Raw genomic sequence first — 21,703 nt, 5'->3', positions numbered from 1 at the left:
CAATAAAGTCTCAGGTATTAGTATGTCATGCCCCGCTCCAGAGTTGTAATGGCCTATTATCCCCACAGAGTCCCTGGCATTTGGAAATACGGTCAGTCACTCATGGAATGACGCATCATCACAATGTATGGACCAAAGTAAGTGAGATCTCTACTCTATCCTTGTTAGCAAGAGAGCATCATTGACACCCTTTGTTTAATTTCCTTTGTCCTAATACCATAAATTAATGGGTTCATCATGGGAGGGACGATGACATAGATATTGGCCAACAGTATATAGACGTATGATGGGATGCTGCTGTGGGAGGTCCTGTGTGTCATTATGAATGAGAAGAAGGCCGGAACGTAGAGCAAGGTTATCACACAGATGTGGGACACGCAGGTACTGAACGTCTTATGGCGAGCGTGCACAGAGGAGAGTCTGAATACGGCCCGTACAATGGAATAATAGGACATCCCAATAAGCACTAGGTCTATTACAGAGGTAAGAATGATAATAGCCAAGCCATACACAACATTAGCCAGTATGTCTGCCGTAGCCAGCCGGGCCATCCCCATATGTTCGCAGTATGTGTGCTCTATGACATTGCTCTGCTGGTATGGCAGCCTCCTGAGGAGTAGAATGATTGTGGTTATAAGAATGAGGCTCCTAGCCACAGAAATAGATGTGACTGCTCTTATAAAAGGTGCAGTGAGCGTTGTGACGTATGTCAGAGGGAAGCAGATGGCGATGTATCTGTCATACGCCATGGAGAGCAGGATCCCTGACTCGGTCATACAGATAAAGTGAATGAAGAATATCTGTGTGAGACACCCATCAAAGGAGATTGCATGTGCATTGAACCAGAAAATGCAGAGGGTCTTTGGCGCAGAAGAAGAGCTCAGGATGACGTCACAGGCTGCCAGCATGGAGAGGAAAATATACATGGGCTGGTGAAGGCTGCTGGTTCCGGCAATGACATAGAACAAGATAACGTTTCCCATGAGAGCCAGGATGTATATGATGCAGATTAGAATGGAGAGCAGCAGATAATAGCTCTCCAGACCTGGGATTCCCATCAGCAGGAAGTAATCCGGGTGCATCTTGGTGGCATTTGATGTCCTGCAGGAAACATTTAGTCTGGAACTGGAATTATAAACACAAGAGGTCAGTGACAGCAGACTACAGTAGCTCTATGCTCCAGTTAAACACGGCATGGGGACCGTCGTACTTCTAATGCTCAGACTATTGACTGATAGAGTGTTACATTGGAGTGGATTCTTCTACTAATCAGTGTGGGAACACACATCCAAATGGAGAAATCCATATATTAGGACTCCCTGTATTCATCAAAAGTTAGGATTCTACATCCATTGTGATGGTAAAATGCATATTAATGAGTTCATAACATTTGTTAGATAATGCATTAGATATATAGAAAGTATTAACCTAATTTAGAGTATTTCCACCGATAGACATTTTCGGTAAATGCAGTGCGGTTTACATACAAAAAAGGAAATCAAGAAAACATATATGTAGGCCCCGTACTGATAAAAAGCCTTTCAGGTGCCCTTGTTAGAATTCAGTGCACTCCTGCACATCTTCCTAATGTGAATACATGCTGGGCACTAGGACCCAGGGATGTCTGTCCTCCATTCTGTTGTACTGATGCACCATGCAACTGCGGCCGTCTTTTAGATCCTTACATATTACAGTGAGTCTGTAATGTGATAATGGTGGAAACACAAGCCTCCACACTTACAGTAGCTCAAGAGAGACCTGCAATATAAAGTTGTTCCAGCATCCCTGTACCACTACTTGCAAGCAGCACTCACCAGCGGGTGAGCTGTATAGAACCACACTTTGCTGAAGCTCCACACCGCCAGTATGTATACAATAGTGAGTACGTCTGTACACACACATTTTCCAAAAGGACCCAATGCTTTTTCATATTCATTGATTTATGGCATATTAAATATGTTTTTTGCTAAAGTTTTGCTCAAGGTTGGTTCCTATGGATATGGCTAATTTACTGATTATTTATATATGAACTACTATACTGAGAGATAAATGGCCTTTCATTGTGAGAGTAACTGGTCAAAGGGTCTCCATCCACTTTACCTCTCTCCACAGCTTAGTACATAGACCCCTGAGTCTGTATACGAACAGTAGCGGCTCTTGCCACGGGCAAGCAAGCTTTTTGCCCGGGGCGCAGCTACCCTGAGGGCGCCGCCTTGGCAAGAGCCGCTACTGCTCCTCCTTCCCTCCCCGCTCCATGGCTGCAGCGAGCGCTGTGTCCGCCCGCTACAGCCGGCATCACTGACTGACGCTAGAGGTCAAAATTGACCTCTAGTGTCAGTGCGGCGCTGCTATGGGAGAGACGTCATTACATCTCTCCCATAAAGCGGAGCTGGTGCCCGGAGACAGCAGCAGCGGCAACAGCGGCCCCGAAACAGGAGCGAGGCTGGTAAGTATTTTCTTTTTTCTTTTAGGTGTTGAAAGCGTCGCTACTACTGGGGGCACATATAGGGGGCAGAGCTACAAGGGGCCCTATCACTGGGGGCACAGCTACAAGGGGCACATACTGGGGGCACTGCAACAGGGGGAACAGCCACTGGGGGCAGTACTACAGGAGGCACATACTGGGGGCACTACTACAGGGGGCACATTCTGGGGGCACTACTACAGGGGGTACAGCTACAAAGGGCACAGCTACTGGGGGCACTACTACAGGGGGAACAGCTACAGAGGGCACATACGGGGGGCACAGCTACTGGGGGCATATCTACAGGGGGCACATGCTGGGGCACTGCTACAGGGGTAACAGATACTGGGGGCACAACTACAGGGGGACCAGCTACTGGGGGCAAATCAACTGGGGGGCACAACTACTTGGGGCAAATCTGGGGGCACAGCTACTGGGGGCATAACTGTGGCCACGACCCTCCCCTAGGAAGCCACGCCCCTATTTTTTGCAAAGTAACTTTTGCCACGGTGGGGGGGGGGGGGGCGCCAGTGGAAACTTTCGCACTGGGCGCCGCAAGGTGTAGAACCGGCCCTGTATGCGAGGCAGATCAGAACTTGTATGAGACAAAACCTGCACTTTGCAAAGATGTACGAGGACATATCTGTATGGCAGAGAGACGCTAGTAGTATGACAGTACCAATGGGAAGAGATCTAAGGGGCACTGTACGTCACAGCAACGCTAGGCCCACACATCTGTGTTGCTGAAACAAGCGGTAACGCCTCCCGAGTGCAGCCAAACACAGCGACTGAACCGTATAATAGCAAATTCTAATGTATAGGAGCAATAGGTCACCCCAGAAGCACTATCTCCCGTCACAGGATAAATGACACCGTAAGGTCAAAAGGGTAGAAATATGTTGAAAAAATTAACTCAAAATGTTGACACCAGTAAGTGTGGGGGCCGGTAACGCAAACGTCACGTTACAGACCTGAGTGACTACATCGTAACACAAATATGTGGAGCGAATATACTTAAAATACAATGATATAGGGTTAATGCGCTTAATATAGCTATTACAAAATCAACCCGCTCAATGGACTCCCTGACGAGTACGATTATGAAATGTACACAGACAAGTGACGGAGCAACGTGGCGACAGAAAAATATGCGATTAATATTAACTCAAGAGACGCCACCAAGACGTGAACGGGCGCGAGAAGGAAAGGCGATGTTATAAACTATAGAGGGTTAGTCTGATCACTATTATGTAGAGCGGGGGTCAGGGAACTTTTTTACCTTTTACCCCCAAATATATTTAGAAACGCCGACGTTACCCCCTTAATTTGAAAGGAAGGAAATCCTAAATTATTGTGCATATATACTGGTTATCACTGTTTATACGGCATCTCTGAGATACTGTGTGTGTGTGTGTGTGTATATATATATATATATATATATATAATTATTATTTTTTTTGAATTTTTTTATTATTTTCGTCAATTATTTTTTGGCAATGAATGGGTTAATTAACACTTTCTCCCCAAAGCACCAGAATGAATGAGGGGGGGAGGGAGTGGGGGACACGACTTATAGGAGACAGATGGTCACATCCTCACCTCAGTAATGTCAGTGGAAATGTCCCACTGTTATGTGGCCACTGTCTGATCCTGCGGAACTCCCGTCAGCGGTCAGCCACAGAACACTTCAAGTTCTGTGTGTGGGTTGGTGGGCCGCGGGCGGGAGGATAGGACGCGCAGGACGGGCGGGCGTGAGGGAGCGCGGTGTGACGTCAGCACGTCACACCGTGGCCAGGAACACAGCACAGGGCGTGCAGGAGCACAGCGCAGGGCGGGCAGGAGGGAGCGCGGTGTGACGTCAGCACATCACACTGCGGCCAGGAACACAGCACAGGGCAGCCAGGAGCACAGCGCAGGGCGGGCAGGAGGGAGCGCGGTGTGACGTCAGCACCTCACATCGCGGCCAGGAACACAGCACAGGGCAGCCAGGAGCACAGCGCAGGGCGGGCAGGAGGGAGCGCGGTGTGACATCAGCACCTCACATCGCGGCCAGGAACACAGCACAGGGCGGGCAGGAGGGAGCGGTGTGTGACGTCAGCACCTCACATCGCGGCCAGGAACACAGCACAGGGCAGCCAGGAACACAGCACAGGGCGGCCAGGAGCACAGCACAGGGCGGCCAAGAACACAGCACAGGGCGGCCAGGAACACAGCACAGGGCAGCCAGGAGCACAGCACAGGACGGCCAAGAACACAGCACAGGGCGGCCAAGAGTACAGCACAGGGCGGCCAGGAGCACAGCACAGGGCGGCCAAGAACACAGCACAGGGCAGCCAGGAGCACAGCGCAGGGCAGCCAGGAACACAGCACAGGGCAGCCAGGAGCACAGTGCAGGGCGGGCAGGAGGGAGCGCGGTGTAACATCAGCACCTCACATCGCGGCCAGGAACACAGCACAGGGCAGCCAGGAACACAGCGCAGGGCAGCCAGGAACACAGCACAGGGCAGCCAGGAGCACAGCGCAGGGCGGGCAGGAGGGAGCGCGGTGTGACGTCAGCACCTCACATCGCGGCCAGGAACACAGCACAGGGCAGCCAGGAGCACAGCGCAGGGCGGGCAGGAGGGAGCGCGGTGTAACATCAGCACCTCACATCGCGGCCAGGAACACAGCACAGGGCAGCCAGGAACACAGCGCAGGGCAGCCAGGAGCACAGCACAGGGCAGCCAGGAGCACAGCGCAGGGCGGGCAGGAGGGAGCGCGGTGTGACGTCAGCACCTCACATCGCGGCCAGGAACACAGCACAGGGCAGCCAGGAGCACAGCGCAGGGCGGGCAGGAGGGAGCGCGGTGTGACATCAGCACCTCACATCGCGGCCAGGGACACAGCACAGGGCGGGCAGGAGGGAGCGGTGTGTGACGTCAGCACCTCACATCGCGGCCAGGAACACAGCACAGGGCAGCCAGGAACACAGCACAGGGCGGCCAGGAGCACAGCACAGGGCGGCCAAGAACACAGCACAGGGCGGCCAGGAACACAGCACAGGGCAGCCAGGAGCACAGCACAGGACTGCCAAGAACACAGCACAGGGCGGCCAAGAACACAGCACAGGGCGGCCAGGAGCACAGCACAGGGCGGCCAAGAACACAGCACAGGGCAGCCAGGAGCACAGCGCAGGGCAGCCAGGAACACAGCACAGGGCAGCCAGGAGCACAGTGCAGGGCGGGCAGGAGGGAGCGCGGTGTGACGTCAGCACCTCACATCGCGGCCAGGAACACAGCACAGGGCAGCCAGGAGCACAGCGCAGGGCGGGCAGGAGGGAGCGCGGTGTGACATCAGCACCTCACATCGCGGCCAGGAACACAGCACAGGGCGGGCAGGAGGGAGCGGTGTGTGACGTCAGCACCTCACATCGCGGCCAGGAACACAGCACAGGGCAGCCAGGAACACAGCACAGGGCGGCCAGGAGCACAGCACAGGGCGGCCAAGAACACAGCACAGGGCGGCCAGGAACACAGCACAGGGCAGCCAGGAGCACAGCACAGGACGGCCAAGAACACAGCACAGGGCGGCCAAGAGTACAGCACAGGGCGGCCAGGAGCACAGCACAGGGCGGCCAAGAACACAGCACAGGGCAGCCAGGAGCACAGCGCAGGGCAGCCAGGAACACAGCACAGGGCAGCCAGGAGCACAGTGCAGGGCGGGCAGGAGGGAGCGCGGTGTAACATCAGCACCTCACATCGCGGCCAGGAACACAGCACAGGGCAGCCAGGAACACAGCGCAGGGCAGCCAGGAACACAGCACAGGGCAGCCAGGAGCACAGCGCAGGGCGGGCAGGAGGGAGCGCGGTGTGACGTCAGCACCTCACATCGCGGCCAGGAACACAGCACAGGGCAGCCAGGAGCACAGCGCAGGGCGGGCAGGAGGGAGCGCGGTGTAACATCAGCACCTCACATCGCGGCCAGGAACACAGCACAGGGCAGCCAGGAACACAGCGCAGGGCAGCCAGGAGCACAGCACAGGGCAGCCAGGAGCACAGCGCAGGGCGGGCAGGAGGGAGCGCGGTGTGACGTCAGCACCTCACATCGCGGCCAGGAACACAGCACAGGGCAGCCAGGAGCACAGCGCAGGGCGGGCAGGAGGGAGCGCGGTGTGACATCAGCACCTCACATCGCGGCCAGGGACACAGCACAGGGCGGGCAGGAGGGAGCGGTGTGTGACGTCAGCACCTCACATCGCGGCCAGGAACACAGCACAGGGCAGCCAGGAACACAGCACAGGGCGGCCAGGAGCACAGCACAGGGCGGCCAAGAACACAGCACAGGGCGGCCAGGAACACAGCACAGGGCAGCCAGGAGCACAGCACAGGACTGCCAAGAACACAGCACAGGGCGGCCAAGAACACAGCACAGGGCGGCCAGGAGCACAGCACAGGGCGGCCAAGAACACAGCACAGGGCAGCCAGGAGCACAGCGCAGGGCAGCCAGGAACACAGCACAGGGCAGCCAGGAGCACAGTGCAGGGCGGGCAGGAGGGAGCGCGGTGTAACATCAGCACCTCACATCGCGGCCAGGAACACAGCACAGGGCAGCCAGGAACACAGCGCAGGGCAGCCAGGAACACAGCACAGGGCAGCCAGGAGCACAGCGCAGGGCGGGCAGGAGGGAGCGCGGTGTGACGTCAGCACCTCACATCGCGGCCAGGAACACAGCACAGGGCAGCCAGGAGCACAGCACAGGGCAGCCAGGAGCACAGCGCAGGGCGGGCAGGAGGGAGCGCGGTGTAACATCAGCACCTCACATCGCGGCCAGGAACACAGCACAGGGCAGCCAGGAACACAGCGCAGGGCAGCCAGGAACACAGCACAGGGCAGCCAGGAGCACAGCGCAGGGCGGGCAGGAGGGAGCGCGGTGTGACGTCAGCACCTCACATCGCGGCCAGGAACACAGCACAGGGCAGCCAGGAGCACAGCACAGGGCAGCCAGGAGCACAGCGCAGGGCGGGCAGGAGGGAGCGCGGTGTAACATCAGCACCTCACATCGCGGCCAGGAACACAGCACAGGGCAGCCAGGAACACAGCGCAGGGCAGCCAGGAACACAGCACAGGGCAGCCAGGAGCACAGCGCAGGGCGGGCAGGAGGGAGCGCGGTGTGACGTCAGCACCTCACATCGCGGCCAGGAACACAGCACAGGGCAGCCAGGAGCACAGCGCAGGGCGGGCAGGAGGGAGCGCGGTGTGACATCAGCACCTCACATCGCGGCCAGGAACACAGCACAGGGCAGCTAGGAGCACAGCGCAGGGTGGGCAGGAGGGAGCGGTGTGTGACGTCAGCACCTCACATCGCGGCCAGGAACACAGCACAGGGCAGCCAGGAACACAGCACAGGGCGGCCAAGAACACAGCACAGGGCGGCCAGGAACACAGCACAGGGCAGCCAGGAGCACAGCACAGGGCGGCCAAGAACACAGCACAGGGCGGCCAGGAACACAGCACAGGGCAGCCAGGAGCACAGCACAGGGCGGCCAAGAACACAGCACAGGGCGGCCAAGAACACAGCACAGGGCGGCCAAGAACACAGCACAGGGCAGCCAGGAGCACAGCGCAGGGCAGCCAGGAACACAGCACAGGGCAGCCAGGAGCACAGTGCAGGGCGGCCAGGAGCACAGCGCAGGGCAGCCAGGAGCACAGCGCAGGGCGGGCAGGAGGGAGCGCGGTGTGACATCAGCACCTCACATCGTGGCCAGGAACACAGCACAGGGCAGCCAGGAGCACAGCACAGGGCGGGCAGGAGGGAGCGCGGTGTGACGTCAGCACCTCACATCGCGGGCAGGAACACAGCACAGGGCGGCCAGGAACACAGCACAGGGCGGCCAGGAACACAGCACAGGGCGGCCAGGAGCACAGCACAGGGCGGCCAGGAACACAGCACAGGGCAGCCAGGAGCACAGCGCAGGGCGGGCAGGAGGGAGCGGTGTGTGACGTCAGCACCTCACATCGCGGCCAGGAACACAGCACAGGGCAGCCAGGAACACAGCACAGGGCGGGCAGGAGGGAGCGCAGTGTGTGACGTCAGCATGTACCACTGTGGCCAGGAACACAGCACAGGGCGTCCAGGAGCACAGCGCAGGGCGGGCAGGAGGGAGCGGTGTGTGACGTCAGCACCTCACATCGCGGCCAGGAACACAGCACAGGGCGGGCAGGAGGGAGCGCAGTGTGTGACGTCAGCATGTAACGTTGTGGCCAGGAACACAGCACAGGGCAGCCAGGAACACAGCACAGGGCGGGCAGGAGGGAGCGCAGTGTGTGACGTCAGCATGTAACACTGTGGCCAGGAACACAGCACAGGGCGGCCAGGAGCACAGCACAGGGCGGCCAGGAGCACAGCACAGGGCGGCCAAGAACACAGCACAGGGCGGCCAGGAGCACAGCACAGGGCGGCCAGGAGCACAGCACAGGGCGGCCAGGAGCACAGCACAGGGCGGCCAGGAACACAGCACAGGGCAGCCAGGAGCACAGCGCAGGACAGCCAGGAACACAAAACAGGGCAGCCAGGAGCACAGTGCAGGGCAGCCAGGAGCATAGCGCAGGGCGGGCAGGAGGGAGCGGTGTGTGACGTCAGCACCTCACATCGCGGCCAGGAACACAGCACAGGGCAGCCAGGAGCACAGCACAGGGCAGCCAGGAACACAGTGCAGGGCGGCCAGGAGCACAGCGCTGGGCAGCCAGGAGCACAGCACAGGGCAGCCAGGAACACAGTGCAGGGCAGCCAGGAGCACAGCGCAGGGCGGGCAGGAGGGAGCGGTGTGTGACGTCAGCACCTCACATCGCGGCCAGGAACACAGCACAGGGCAGCCAGGAACACAGCGCAGGGCGGCCAGGAGCACAGCGCAGGGTGGGCAGGAGGGAGCGCGGTGTGTGACGTCAGCACCTCACATCGCGGCTAGGAACACAGCACAGGGCGGCCAGGAGCACAGCACAGGGCGGCCAGGAACACAGCACAGGGCGGCCAGGAGCACAGCACAGGGCGGCCAAGAACACAGCACAGGGCGGCCAGGAGCACAGCACAGGGCGGCCAGGAGCACAGCACAGGGCAGCCAGGAGCACAGCGCAGGGCAGCCAGGAACACAGCACAGGGCAGCCAGGAGCACAGTGCAGGGCGGCCAGGAGCACAGCGCAGGGCGGGCAGGAGGGAGTGCGGTGTGACATCAGCACCTCACATCGCGGCCAGGAACACAGCACAGGGCAGCCAGGAGCACAGCGCAGGGCGGGCAGGAGGGAGCGCGGTGTGACGTCAGCACCTCACATCGCGGCCAGGAACACAGCACAGGGCAGCCAGGAGCACAGCACAGGGCAGCCAGGAGCACAGCGCAGGGCGGGCAGGAGGGAGCGGTGTGTGACGTCAGCACCTCACATCGCGGCCAGGAACACAGCACAGGGCAGCCAGGAACACAGCACAGGGCAGGCAGGAGGGAGCGCGGTGTGACGTCAGCACCTCACATCGCGGCCAGGAACACAGCACAGGGCGGCCAGGAGCACAGCACAGGGCGGCCAGGAGCACAGCACAGGGCGGCCAAGAACACAGCACAGGGCGGCCAGGAGCACAGCACAGGGAGGCCAGGAGCACAGCACAGGGCGGCCAAGAACACAGCACAGGGCTGCCAGGAGCACAGCGCAGGGCAGCCAGGAACACAAAACAGGGCAGCCAGGAGCACAGTGCAGGGCAGCCAGGAGCATAGCGCAGGGCGGGCAGGAGGGAGCGGTGTGTGACGTCAGCACCTCACATCGCGGCCAGGAACACAGCACAGGGCAGCCAGGAGCACAGCACAGGGCAGCCAGGAACACAGTGCAGGGCAGCCAAGAGCACAGCGCAGGGCAGCCAGGAGCACAGCACAGGGCAGCCAGGAACACAGTGCAGGGCAACCAGGAGCACAGCGCAGAGCGGGCAGGAGGGAGCGGTGTGTGACGTCAGCACCTCACATCGCTGCCAGGAACACAGCACAGGGCAGCCAGGAACACAGCGCAGGGCGGCCAGGAGCACAGCGCAGGGCGGGCAGGAGGGAGCGCGGTGTGTGACGTCAGCACCTCACATCGCGGCCAGGAACACAGCACAGGGCAGCCAGGAGCACAGCGCAGGGCGGCCAGGAACACAGCACAGGGCAGCCAGGAGCACAGCACAGGGCAGCCAGGAGCACAGCACAGGGCGGCCAGGAACACAGCACAGGGCAGCCAGGAGCACAGCGCAGGGCGGCCAGGAACATAGCACAGGGCAGCCAGGAGCACTGCGCAGGGCGGCCAGGAACACAGCACAGGGCAGCCAGGAGCACAGCGCAGGGCGGCCAGGAACACAGCACAGGGCAGCCAGGGGCACAGCGCAGGGCAGCCAGGAACACAGCACAGGGCAGCCAGGAGCACAGCGCAGGGCGGCCAGGAACACAGCACAGGGCAGCCAGGAGCACAGCGCAGGGCGGCCAGGAACACAGCACAGGGCAGCCAGGAGCACAGCGCAGGGCGGCCAGGAACACAGCACAGGGCAGCCAGGAGCACAGCGCAGGGCAGCCAGGAACACAGCACAGGGCGGCCAGGAGCACAGCGCAGGGCGGGCAGGAGGGAGCGGTGTGTGACGTCAGCACCTCACATCGCGGCCAGGAACACAGCACAGGGCAGCCAGGAGCACAGCACAGGGCAGCCAGGAACACAGTGCAGGGCGGCCAGGAGCACAGCGCTTGGCAGCCAGGAGCACAGCACAGGGCAGCCAGGAACACAGTGCAGGGCAGCCAGGAGCACAGCGCAGGGCGGGCAGGAGGGAGCGGTGTGTGACGTCAGCACCTCACATCGCGGCCAGGAACACAGCACAGGGCAGCCAGGAACACAGCGCAGGGCGGCCAGGAGCACAGCGCAGGGTGGGCAGGAGGGAGCGCGGTGTGTGACGTCAGCACCTCACATCGCGGCTAGGAACACAGCACAGGGCGGCCAGGAGCACAGCACAGGGCGGCCAGGAACACAGCACAGGGCAGCCAGGAGCACAGCGCAGGGCAGCCAGGAACACAGCACAGGGCAGCCAGGAGCACAGTGCAGGGCGGCCAGGAGCACAGCGCAGGGCGGGCAGGAGGGAGTGCGGTGTGACATCAGCACCTCACATCGCGGCCAGGAACACAGCACAGGGCAGCCAGGAGCACAGCGCAGGGCGGGCAGGAGGGAGCGCGGTGTGACGTCAGCACCTCACATCGCGGCCAGGAACACAGCACAGGGCAGCCAGGAGCACAGCACAGGGCAGCCAGGAGCACAGCGCAGGGCGGGCAGGAGGGAGCGGTGTGTGACGTCAGCACCTCACATCGCGGCCAGGAACACAGCACAGGGCAGCCAGGAACACAGCACAGGGCAGGCAGGAGGGAGCGCGGTGTGACGTCAGCACCTCACATCGCGGCCAGGAACACAGCACAGGGCGGCCAGGAGCACAGCACAGGGCGGCCAGGAGCACAGCACAGGGCGGCCAAGAACACAGCACAGGGCGGCCAGGAGCACAGCACAGGGAGGCCAGGAGCACAGCACAGGGCGGCCAGGAACACAGCACAGGGCAGCCAGGAGCACAGCGCAGGGCAGCCAGGAACACAAAACAGGGCAGCCAGGAGCACAGTGCAGGGCAGCCAGGAGCATAGCGCAGGGCGGGCAGGAGGGAGCGGTGTGTGACGTCAGCACCTCACATCGCGGCCAGGAACACAGCACAGGGCAGCCAGGAACACAGCGCAGGGCAGCCAGGAGCACAGCGCAGGGCAGCCAGGAGCACAGCACAGGGCAGCCAGGAACACAGTGCAGGGCAACCAGGAGCACAGCGCAGAGCGGGCAGGAGGGAGCGGTGTGTGACGTCAGCACCTCACATCGCGGCCAGGAACACAGCACAGGGCAGCCAGGAACACAGCGCAGGGCGGCCAGGAGCACAGCGCAGGGCGGGCAGGAGGGAGCGGTGTGTGACGTCAGCACCTCACATCGCGGCCAGGAACACAGCACAGGGCAGCCAGGAACACAGTGCAGGGCAACCAGGAGCACAGCGCAGAGCGGGCAGGAGGGAGCGGTGTGTGACGTCAGCACCTCACATCGCGGCCAGGAACACAGCACAGGGCAGCCAGGAGCACAGCGCAGGGCGGCCAGGAACACAGCACAGGGCAGCCAGGAGCACAGCACAGGGCAGCCAGGAGCACAGCACAGGGCGGCCAGGAACACAGCACAGGGCAGCCAGGAGCACAGCGCAGGGCGGCCAGGAACACAGCACAGGGCAGCCAGGAGCACTGCGCAGGGCGGCCAGGAACACAGCACAGGGCAGCCAGGAGCACAGCGCAGGGCGGCCAGGAACACAGCACAGGGCAGCCAGGGGCACAGCGCAGGGCAGCCAGGAACACAGCACAGGGCAGCCAGGAGCACAGCGCAGGGCGGCCAGGAACACAGCACAGGGCAGCCAGGAGCACAGCGCAGGGCGGCCAGGAACACAGCACAGGGCAGCCAGGAGCACAGCGCAGGGCAGCCAGGAACACAGCACAGGGCAGCCAGGAGCACAGCGCAGGGTGGGCAGGAGGGAGCGCGGTGTGACGTCAGCACCTCACATCGCGGCCAGGAACACAGCACAGGGCAGCCAGGAACACAGCACAGGGCGGCCAGGAGCACAGTACAGGGCGGCCAGGAACACAGCACAGGGCAGCCAGGAACACAGCACAGGGCAGCCAGGAGCACAGCACAGGGCGGCCAGGAGCACAGCGCAGGGCGGGCAGGAGGGAGCTGTGTGTGACGTCAGCACCTCACATCGCGGCCAGGAACACAGCACAGGGCAGCCAGGAACACAGCACAGGGCGGCCAGGAGCACAGCGCAGGGCGGGCAGGAGGGAGCGGTGTGTGACGTCAGCACCTCATATCGCGGCCAGGAACACAGCACAGGGCAGCCAGGAACACAGCGCAGGGCGGCCAGGAACACAGCACAGGGCGGCCAGGAACACAGCACAGGGCAGCCAGGAGCACAGCGCAGGGCGGGCAGGAACACAGCACAGGGCAGCCAGGAGCACAGCACAGGGCAGCCAGGAGCACAGCACAGGGCGGCCAGGAGCACAGCGCAGGGCGGGCAGGAGGGAGCGGTGTGTGACGTCAGCACCTCACATCGCGGCCAGGAACACAGCACAGGGCAGCCAGGAGCACAGCACAGGGCAGCCAGGAGCACAGCGCAGGGCGGGCAGGAGGGAGCGGTGTGTGACGTCAGCACCTCACATCGCGGCCAGGAACACAGCACAGGGCAGCCAGGAACACAGCACAGGGCAGGCAGGAGGGAGCGCGGTGTGACGTCAGCACCTCACATCGCGGACAGGAACACAGCACAGGGCGGCCAGGAGCACAGCACAGGGCGGCCTGGAGCACAGCACAGGGCGGCCAAGAACACAGCACAGGGCGGCCAGGAGCACAGCACAGGGCGGCCAGGAGCACAGCACAGGGCGGCCAGGAACACAGCACAGGGCAGCCAGGAACACAAAACAGGGCAGCCAGGAGCACAGTGCAGGGCAGCCAGGAGCATAGCGCAGGGCGGGCAGGAGGGAGCGGTGTGTGACGTCAGCACCTCACATCGCGGCCAGGAACACAGCACAGGGCAGCCAGGAGCACAGCGCAGGGCGGCCAGGAACACAGCACAGGGCAGCCAGGAGCACAGCACAGGGCAGCCAGGAGCACAGCACAGGGCGGCCAGGAACACAGCACAGGGCAGCCAGGAGCACAGCGCAGGGCGGCCAGGAACACAGCACAGGGCAGCCAGGAGCACTGCGCAGGGCGGCCAGGAACACAGCACAGGGCAGCCAGGAGCACAGCGCAGGGCGGCCAGGAACACAGCACAGGGCAGCCAGGGGCACAGCGCAGGGCAGCCAGGAACACAGCACAGGGCAGCCAGGAGCACAGCGCAGGGCGGCCAGGAACACAGCACAGGGCAGCCAGGAGCACAGCGCAGGGCGGCCAGGAACACAGCACAGGGCAGCCAGGAGCACAGCGCAGGGCAGCCAGGAACACAGCACAGGGCGGCCAGGAGCACAGCGCAGGGCGGGCAGGAGGGAGCGGTGTGTGACGTCAGCACCTCACATCGCGGCCAGGAACACAGCACAGGGCAGCCAGGAACACAGCACAGGGCGGCCAGGAGCACAGCACAGGGTGGGCAGGAGGGAGCGGTGTGTGACGTCAGCACCTCACATCGCGGCCAGGAACACAGCACAGGGCAGCCAGGAACACAGCGCAGGGCGGCCAGGAACACAGCACAGGGCGGCCAGGAACACAGCACAGGGCGGCCAGGAACACAGCACAGGGCAGCAAGGAGCACAGCGCAGGGCGGCCAGGAACACAGCACAGGGCAGCCAGGAGCACAGCGCAGGGCGGGCAGGAGGGAGCGCGGTGTGTGACGTCAGCACCTCACATCGCGGCCAGGAACACAGCACAGGGCAGCCAGGAGCACAGCACAGGGCGGGCAGGAGGGAGCGCGGTGTGACGTCAGCACCTCACATCGTGGCCAGGAACACAGCACAGGGCAGCCAGGAACACAGCACAGGGCGGCCAGGAGCACAGCACAGGGCGGCCAGGAACACAGCACAGGGCGGCCAGGAACACAGCACAGGGCGGCCAGGAACACAGCACAGGGCAGCCAGGAGCACAGCGCAGGGCAGCCAGGAACACAGCACAGGGCAGCCAGGAGCACAGCGCAGGGCGGCCAGGACCACAGCGCAGGGCGGCCAGGAGCACAGCGCAGGGCAGCCAGGAGCACAGCGCAGGGCAGCCAGGAACACAGTGCAGGGCGGCCAGGAACACAGCACAGGGCAGCCAGGAGCACAGCGCAGGGCGGGCAGGAGGGAGCGGTGTGTGACGTCAGCACCTCACATCGCGGCCAGGAACACAGCACAGGGCAGCCAGGAGCACAGCACAGGGCGGGCAGGAGGGAGCGCGGTATGACATCAGCACATCACACTGCGGCCAGGAACACAGCACAGGGTGTCCAGGAGCACAGTGCAGGGCGGGCAGAAGGGAGCGCGGTATGACATCAGCACCTCACATCGCAAGCCGGCTTGTGCTGGACGGGGCTGTGTCTCTGCAGCGCGACCGTCCATTACCCCCAGGAATTTCATTTTTACCCCATTTGGGGTAATTTACCCCTGTTCCCCGACCACTGATGTCGAGGGATTACAGGGAAATACAGTGCTACAGATTTAAGGGTTCCAATGTTTAGATAGACAATGTCTAGGTCGACAAGAAATAGGTCGCCCCCATATGGTCAACATGTAACACTGACTAAAGGTCAACACTGCGAAAGGTTGACAGGCAAAAAAAAGGTTGACCGGTTCAAATGGTCGACATAGCAATGGTTGACATACTGACAGCCGACACGTGTTGACACAACTTTTTACGTTTTTTTTTAAACAGACTGTACCATCCAGGTGGACTACGATAGGGAATAGAAACCATGCGAGGGGATGCGGTACACTAATTGTGGTTCCCTATGTTATGGGGTGAAAACTACACAAACCTGTCGACCTTTCCCTGTGTCGATCTTCTATACTTAAATGGAAGTAATGCAATTACAGAATGAATCCACTAGGTGGCCTATGTGGCTGAGAATTTACCAATAATACTGCAACACCACAAAATGACACAACACACTGCTCCTAAAAGGCTGTAAAAAAATGAAATATACAGAATAGTGGCGCTTTAAAAAGAAGACACAGTGCCCCAATAGCATTTTTTATTTATTTAAACAGTGCCCCTCGAACACAGTGCTCCTTTGTAGTAAATATTATTATTACATGGCACATCACCCTGCCTCTCCTGGCTTTCGGCCCACTGTGCAGTATAAAATGGGTCAGGGCTTTTAAGTTACATTTTTTTAGCTGGTAGTGCTGGTAACCAGAAAACCCTGAGCCCTGACCAATCGGTCTCCGACGGATCTCCTGTGTGAAATGGCGTCCGAATCCACGCAGGAGGGACTTTTATAGAATCCAAAACATGCTCGTTTCCGTATCCGAGTCCGACGTCACGACTCAGATCCCCTCGATAAGCTGAAATTATATATATATATATATATATATATATATACACACACTATCTATCTATCTATCTATCTATCTACATTGATTATATATATAATACAGACCCCCGCGCACACACCTGGGACTTGAGGGGGGAGATGCAGCAGCAGGACCCATCACCTTAATGCAGCACATGCGCAGCTGGTCCTGCCAAGCTCTCTCATCCCTCTCCGGCCTCATCTGAAGTCGGGTGATGCGTCCGACCCAGCCGGCGCGTGCACAGAGGAGAATAACCTCAGTTCGGAGAATTGAGGCTGATCTGCAGGAACGTTGCTGGGACAGACCTTTACTGCAAACTCTGTCCAGAAAGAAGTTACATGCAGTAATTGTCACTATGTCTGTGTACTTTACTAAACAGAGCCCTTTCCCCTGTCGTACCCGCTGTCAGTGATGACGGTAATGACCGTGCACATGCTGGTAATTTAAGGACCGAAGCATGTCCTGCTGACAGTTGTCACATGCAAACCGGTAGCGCTCCGTCAGTGGGCCTAATTCAGACCTGGTCGCTAGGCTGCGTTTCCTCACAGCCTGCAACCTGGTCCGAACTGCGCATGCGTATACACCGCAATGCGCAGGCGGGGCGGCTGGCAACAAAGGGGATCGTGCCTCTGCGATCGGATTCTGCGAGGAGTCCGATCGCAAGGGTGTTCGCAAGGAGACTGACAGGAAGAAGGCGTTTGTGGGTGGCAACTGACCGTTTTCTGGGAGTGGTTGGAAAAACGCAGGCGTGTCCAAGCGTTTGCAGGGCGGGTGTCTGACGTCAGTTCCGGTCCTGTACAGGCTGAAGCGATCACATCGGCTAAGTCCTGGGCTGCGCAGACACTGCACAAAACCTGTTTGCACAGCTCCGCTGCACATGCGATCGCACACTTGCACAACCCCCATAGGCGGCGACTATCTGATCGTAGCAGTGCAAAAATTGCCTGCGAGTGATCAGGTCACTTCATTCTTGTAATAACTCCAAACCAGCCACAGCTATGGCACCATCCTAATTCCCTGAGATACTGGGTACAACAACTCCGCAACAGCTGTGACAGGAACCGACAACTCCCTACAAACAACAACAACACGCAGAACAATCACAGAGCTGCTGAAATCTAAAGGGCACATTTATCACATACTGTAATAATTGCGGCATATCCCCCGAATGCAGCAAGGAGGGACCGCAGCGGGTATATCCATATAAGCCACCGGCCCTCCATTCCGTCTTAGCTGCTCAGAAATGTACTAGAGCTGCCGGGCTGTGACAGTAACCGCACCGCAACTGGTATAACACACGTACATGTGGCAGATGAAGCACAGCGGAACTTGGCGTGACATAAAGCCGCAGCCGCTCACACCGGAGGCATCTTACACAGATTCAGACGCCACCGCTCACAAGTGTACAAATGTTGCACATTTTGAGCGCAAAAGATGCTCAGTACGGCCGAGTCGCACGGTACCTGGTGCGCCGAGAGTTGTTGTTTGGCGCGACGGAAGCAGCAGTAAGGGCTCATTGGTATGCTTCCGTTACATAAATATCGCAGTAGCTGTTCTGCATATCATCATAATATATTTAACGTCATATATATCAACTGCTGAATTTCTGGAACCTGCTTGCAATGCTTATAATATACAGTACTGTAGCTGTGGTTCACATTATTTCCTTATAATTGTACTGGTGACATAAGACCCTCACCTGTTCCTATAGAGCCACGTTTGCACTGAAATAAGTGGCAGAAGTTTTGTAGGAAATTATTCTAAGCTTATCAATATCCTCAATACATATAATCTGTGAGGTGTAAAAACAAAGCCAGACTTACCTATGAGATGTGACACAGCCCGGTACTGCCACCCCTACCCCTCCGACGGACGCCATTATCCCTGGTAAGATCAGTCATATTGTGCACAATAAACTGTCGGCTGTGTGTGAGCCCTTATATAAAGCAGTAACCTACCTACGTATTACCCACATGAGACGTACTGGCTGCTGGCTGCGTTCCCTGACCTGAGTCCCCAGGAAATCACAGGAATAGATGGATAAATTAAAACATTTGCAGCCTTTATTATAGGAAAATGATGTAACAATTGGTGCAGAAATGATACCGTTTTTCATCTATTGGATTTATTCCTACTGAATGTTCACTCAAATTGGGGCTCAGATGAAGGTAAGTGGGCGGTTGGGGAGCAAGGACAGCAGTTTGCAGAGTGGCAGGAGAGCAGTGTCATACAGTAGCCGGCTTCTGACGCAAAAATAGGCCTCAGAGTACAGGTGGAGAGTCGGAATCTGAGGTGGTAGAGGCTAAGACAGTAGAGCAATATAAACATGCATGGGATAGACATAAGGATATCCTTACAAAGAAATAAGGATCAAACAAGGTTAGAGTAAAAAATAATGTAAAAAAAAAAAAAAAAAAGGGGGCAGACTAGATGGGCCAAGTGGTTTTTATCTGCCGTCACATTCTATGTTTCAGATCATCTTCTCAACATGGCAACCAGCATCTATCCACCTCTCTGGGTCTAAGACAATAAATGATGGAGTTCATCATTGGAGGGAGAAGGACTTAGAGGTTGGCCAGAAGGGTGTGGACACCAAGTGGTATTTACCTTGACCTACTGTACTTGATGCGCTATGAAAGAAAAAAATGGCTGAATGTAGAGAAGCAATATGAGACTTCTGTGGGACCTACGTGTAATGAAGGGTTTGGTCCAAGTTCCTGAAGACATGAAACTTAGAACTGCCCAAATAATATATGAAGGGGGGGGGGTGCGTGGACTGCACACCCTAATTCGAAACATAATGAGAGTTGCTAAAATGCTGAGATTTGTAGTTCTACACAAAACAAGAGAGAAAATGCCGGTGCACACTCTAAAAGCTAAGAACTGACAATCAGAACAATTATAATAAACTCTGCAATTTAACATGGAGTAAACTTGAGGTTCTTAGCATAATTTTGAACTAAAAAATATGGGTCCCACCAACCATAACCAGGTGACCTCATCAGGTGGGGTTTCTAACACTAAAATTCAAGTCCAGGGCATGGGGCTCTCCAGGCCAGCACAAGCCAACCTCCACAAGGCATCACACTAGTGAGAGATTTAAGTGTTACAAAATGTTACATTAGTAAGAAGCTATGTGTTGAGAGTGTTATATAGGTGAGAGTTAATAATTGCCCTGGACTTGAACCTTCATCAGCCGTATCCAAGAGGATCGGTGACTCAATCACAAAGAGCCAATGAATGGGGAAGACCTGGTTGTGGCAGCAATACAAGAGCATTTCATCAGAATTATAGCAGAATATACTTGGGGCCACTGACACAGCGGAGGAGGTCTGTCACCATCAGTGTTACTAAGAAGATCTACATGGGCTGGTGGAGGACCTCACTGGCTGCGATGACCAAAATCAAACTTAATTTTCCAAACACTGGCAAAACAGACATAATGCCGAACATAGAGCACGGGGTGTGAGCCCCCCAGGCCAGAAATGTGCTGGTCACAGGGTCGGACTGCCCATCTTGCACTTCTGGCAAATGGCAAAAGGGCCGATGGGCTGGTGGGCCAGTCCAGTCAACAGAGAAACGAGAAGGCCACGCACAGCACAGCTTTCGGCTCCCTGGTTTTTCCGACGCTGCTGCCGCCCCTAGTGCCCCGTTGCTAAGCAATATGGGGGCGTGCCACGAGTCCATGCCCCCTAACTCGCAAATGCCAAAAGCGCAGATGGGCCAGTCCAGTCAACAGAGAGCTGGGAAGGCCACGCAAAGCACAGCTTCCGGCTCTCTGGTTGGCCCCACGCTGCCGCTGCCCGTAGTGCCCTGTTGCCAAGCAATATGGGGCATGCCGCGAGTCCACGCCCCCAACTCACGGCATGCCGCCATTTGTAGTGTCCGCGTCATGCATGCCCCCTTTTACAAGCCGCATACGGATGCCAGGACTGAAAATGTCTGTGATCGCACTGGTAATATTATTGTATATATTATATTCATATGGTGCGATATGTGTAGCATCCATTAAAAACAAAAAGATTTAATTAGCCAGAAGTAGAGATGAGCGGGTTCGGTTCCTCGGAATCCGAACCCGCCCGAACTTCATTTTTTTTTACACGGGGCCGAGCGACTCGGATCTTCCCGCCTTGCTCGGTTAACCCGAGCGCGCCCGAACGTCATCATCCCGCTGTCGGATTCTCGCGAGGCTCGGATTCTATCGCGAGACTCGGATTCTATATAAGGAGCTGCGCGTCGCCGCCATTTTCACACGTGCATTGAGATTCATAGGGAGAGGACGTGGCTGGCGTCCTCTCCGTTTATAGAGAAGAGAGTGAGACTAGAGTAGAGAGAGACACAGTAGTAATTTTGGGGAGCATTAGGAGGAGTACTACTACTTGCTGAAGTGATAGATAGATAGTGTGACTGTATAATGTATATCTGACTTGTGGGGGAGACACTGACAGTGGGGAGCAGTTAGAGTCTGAGAGCAGGACTCAGGAGTACATATAACGTACAGTGCACACTTTTGCTGCCAGAGTGCCACACTGCCATTGTGACCACACTGACCACCAGTATAATATATATGATGATTGTCTGCTTAGGAGTACTACTTGCAAGTTGCTGATAGTGTGACCAGTGACCTGACCACCAGTTTAATAATCACCACCAGTTTAATATATATATATATATATAATTGTATATAATATATATATAATATTGTATACCACCTACCCGTTTTTTTTTTCTTTCTTCTTCTTTATACATACTACTATAGTAGCTTACTGTAGCAGTCTGCGGTGCTGCTGAGCTGACAGTGTCCAGCAGGTCCGTCATCAGTCATTACATAATAAATATATATACCTGTCCGGCTGCAGTACTAGTGATATTATATATATATATATATTAATTTCATCTCATTATCATCCAGTCTATATTAGCAGCAGACACAGTACGGTAGTCCACGGCTGTAGCTACCTCTGTGTCGGCAGTCGCTGGTCCATCCATAATTGTATACCACCTACCCGTGTTTTTTTTTTTCTTTCTTCTTGATACATACTACTATAGTAGCTTACTGTAGCAGTCTGCGGTGCTGCTGAGCTGACAGTGTCCAGCAGGTCCGTCATCAGTCATTACATAATAAATATATATACCTGTCCGGCTGCAGTACTAGTGATATTATATATATATAT

General features: G+C 57.8%; 1 protein-coding gene across 1 annotated transcript in view; it reads right to left on the bottom strand.

The window, feature by feature from the left end:
• The window catches only part of LOC134988935 (olfactory receptor 52B2-like), a 35,455-nt gene that overhangs the window by 987 nt on the left and 12,765 nt on the right, over positions 1-21,703 (bottom strand). The window contains exon 2 of the mRNA XM_063950580.1: positions 189-1,125. Coding sequence (XP_063806650.1) covers positions 189-1,125 — 937 coding nt within the window. The remainder of the gene's footprint in view (positions 1-188; positions 1,126-21,703) is intronic.

This window comes from Pseudophryne corroboree, chromosome 2 (assembly GCF_028390025.1).
Source record: "Pseudophryne corroboree isolate aPseCor3 chromosome 2, aPseCor3.hap2, whole genome shotgun sequence".
Taxonomy (NCBI): domain Eukaryota; kingdom Metazoa; phylum Chordata; class Amphibia; order Anura; family Myobatrachidae; genus Pseudophryne; species Pseudophryne corroboree.
Note: the sequence above shows the minus strand (reverse complement) of the source record. Positions and strands in the feature narration are given on the sequence as shown.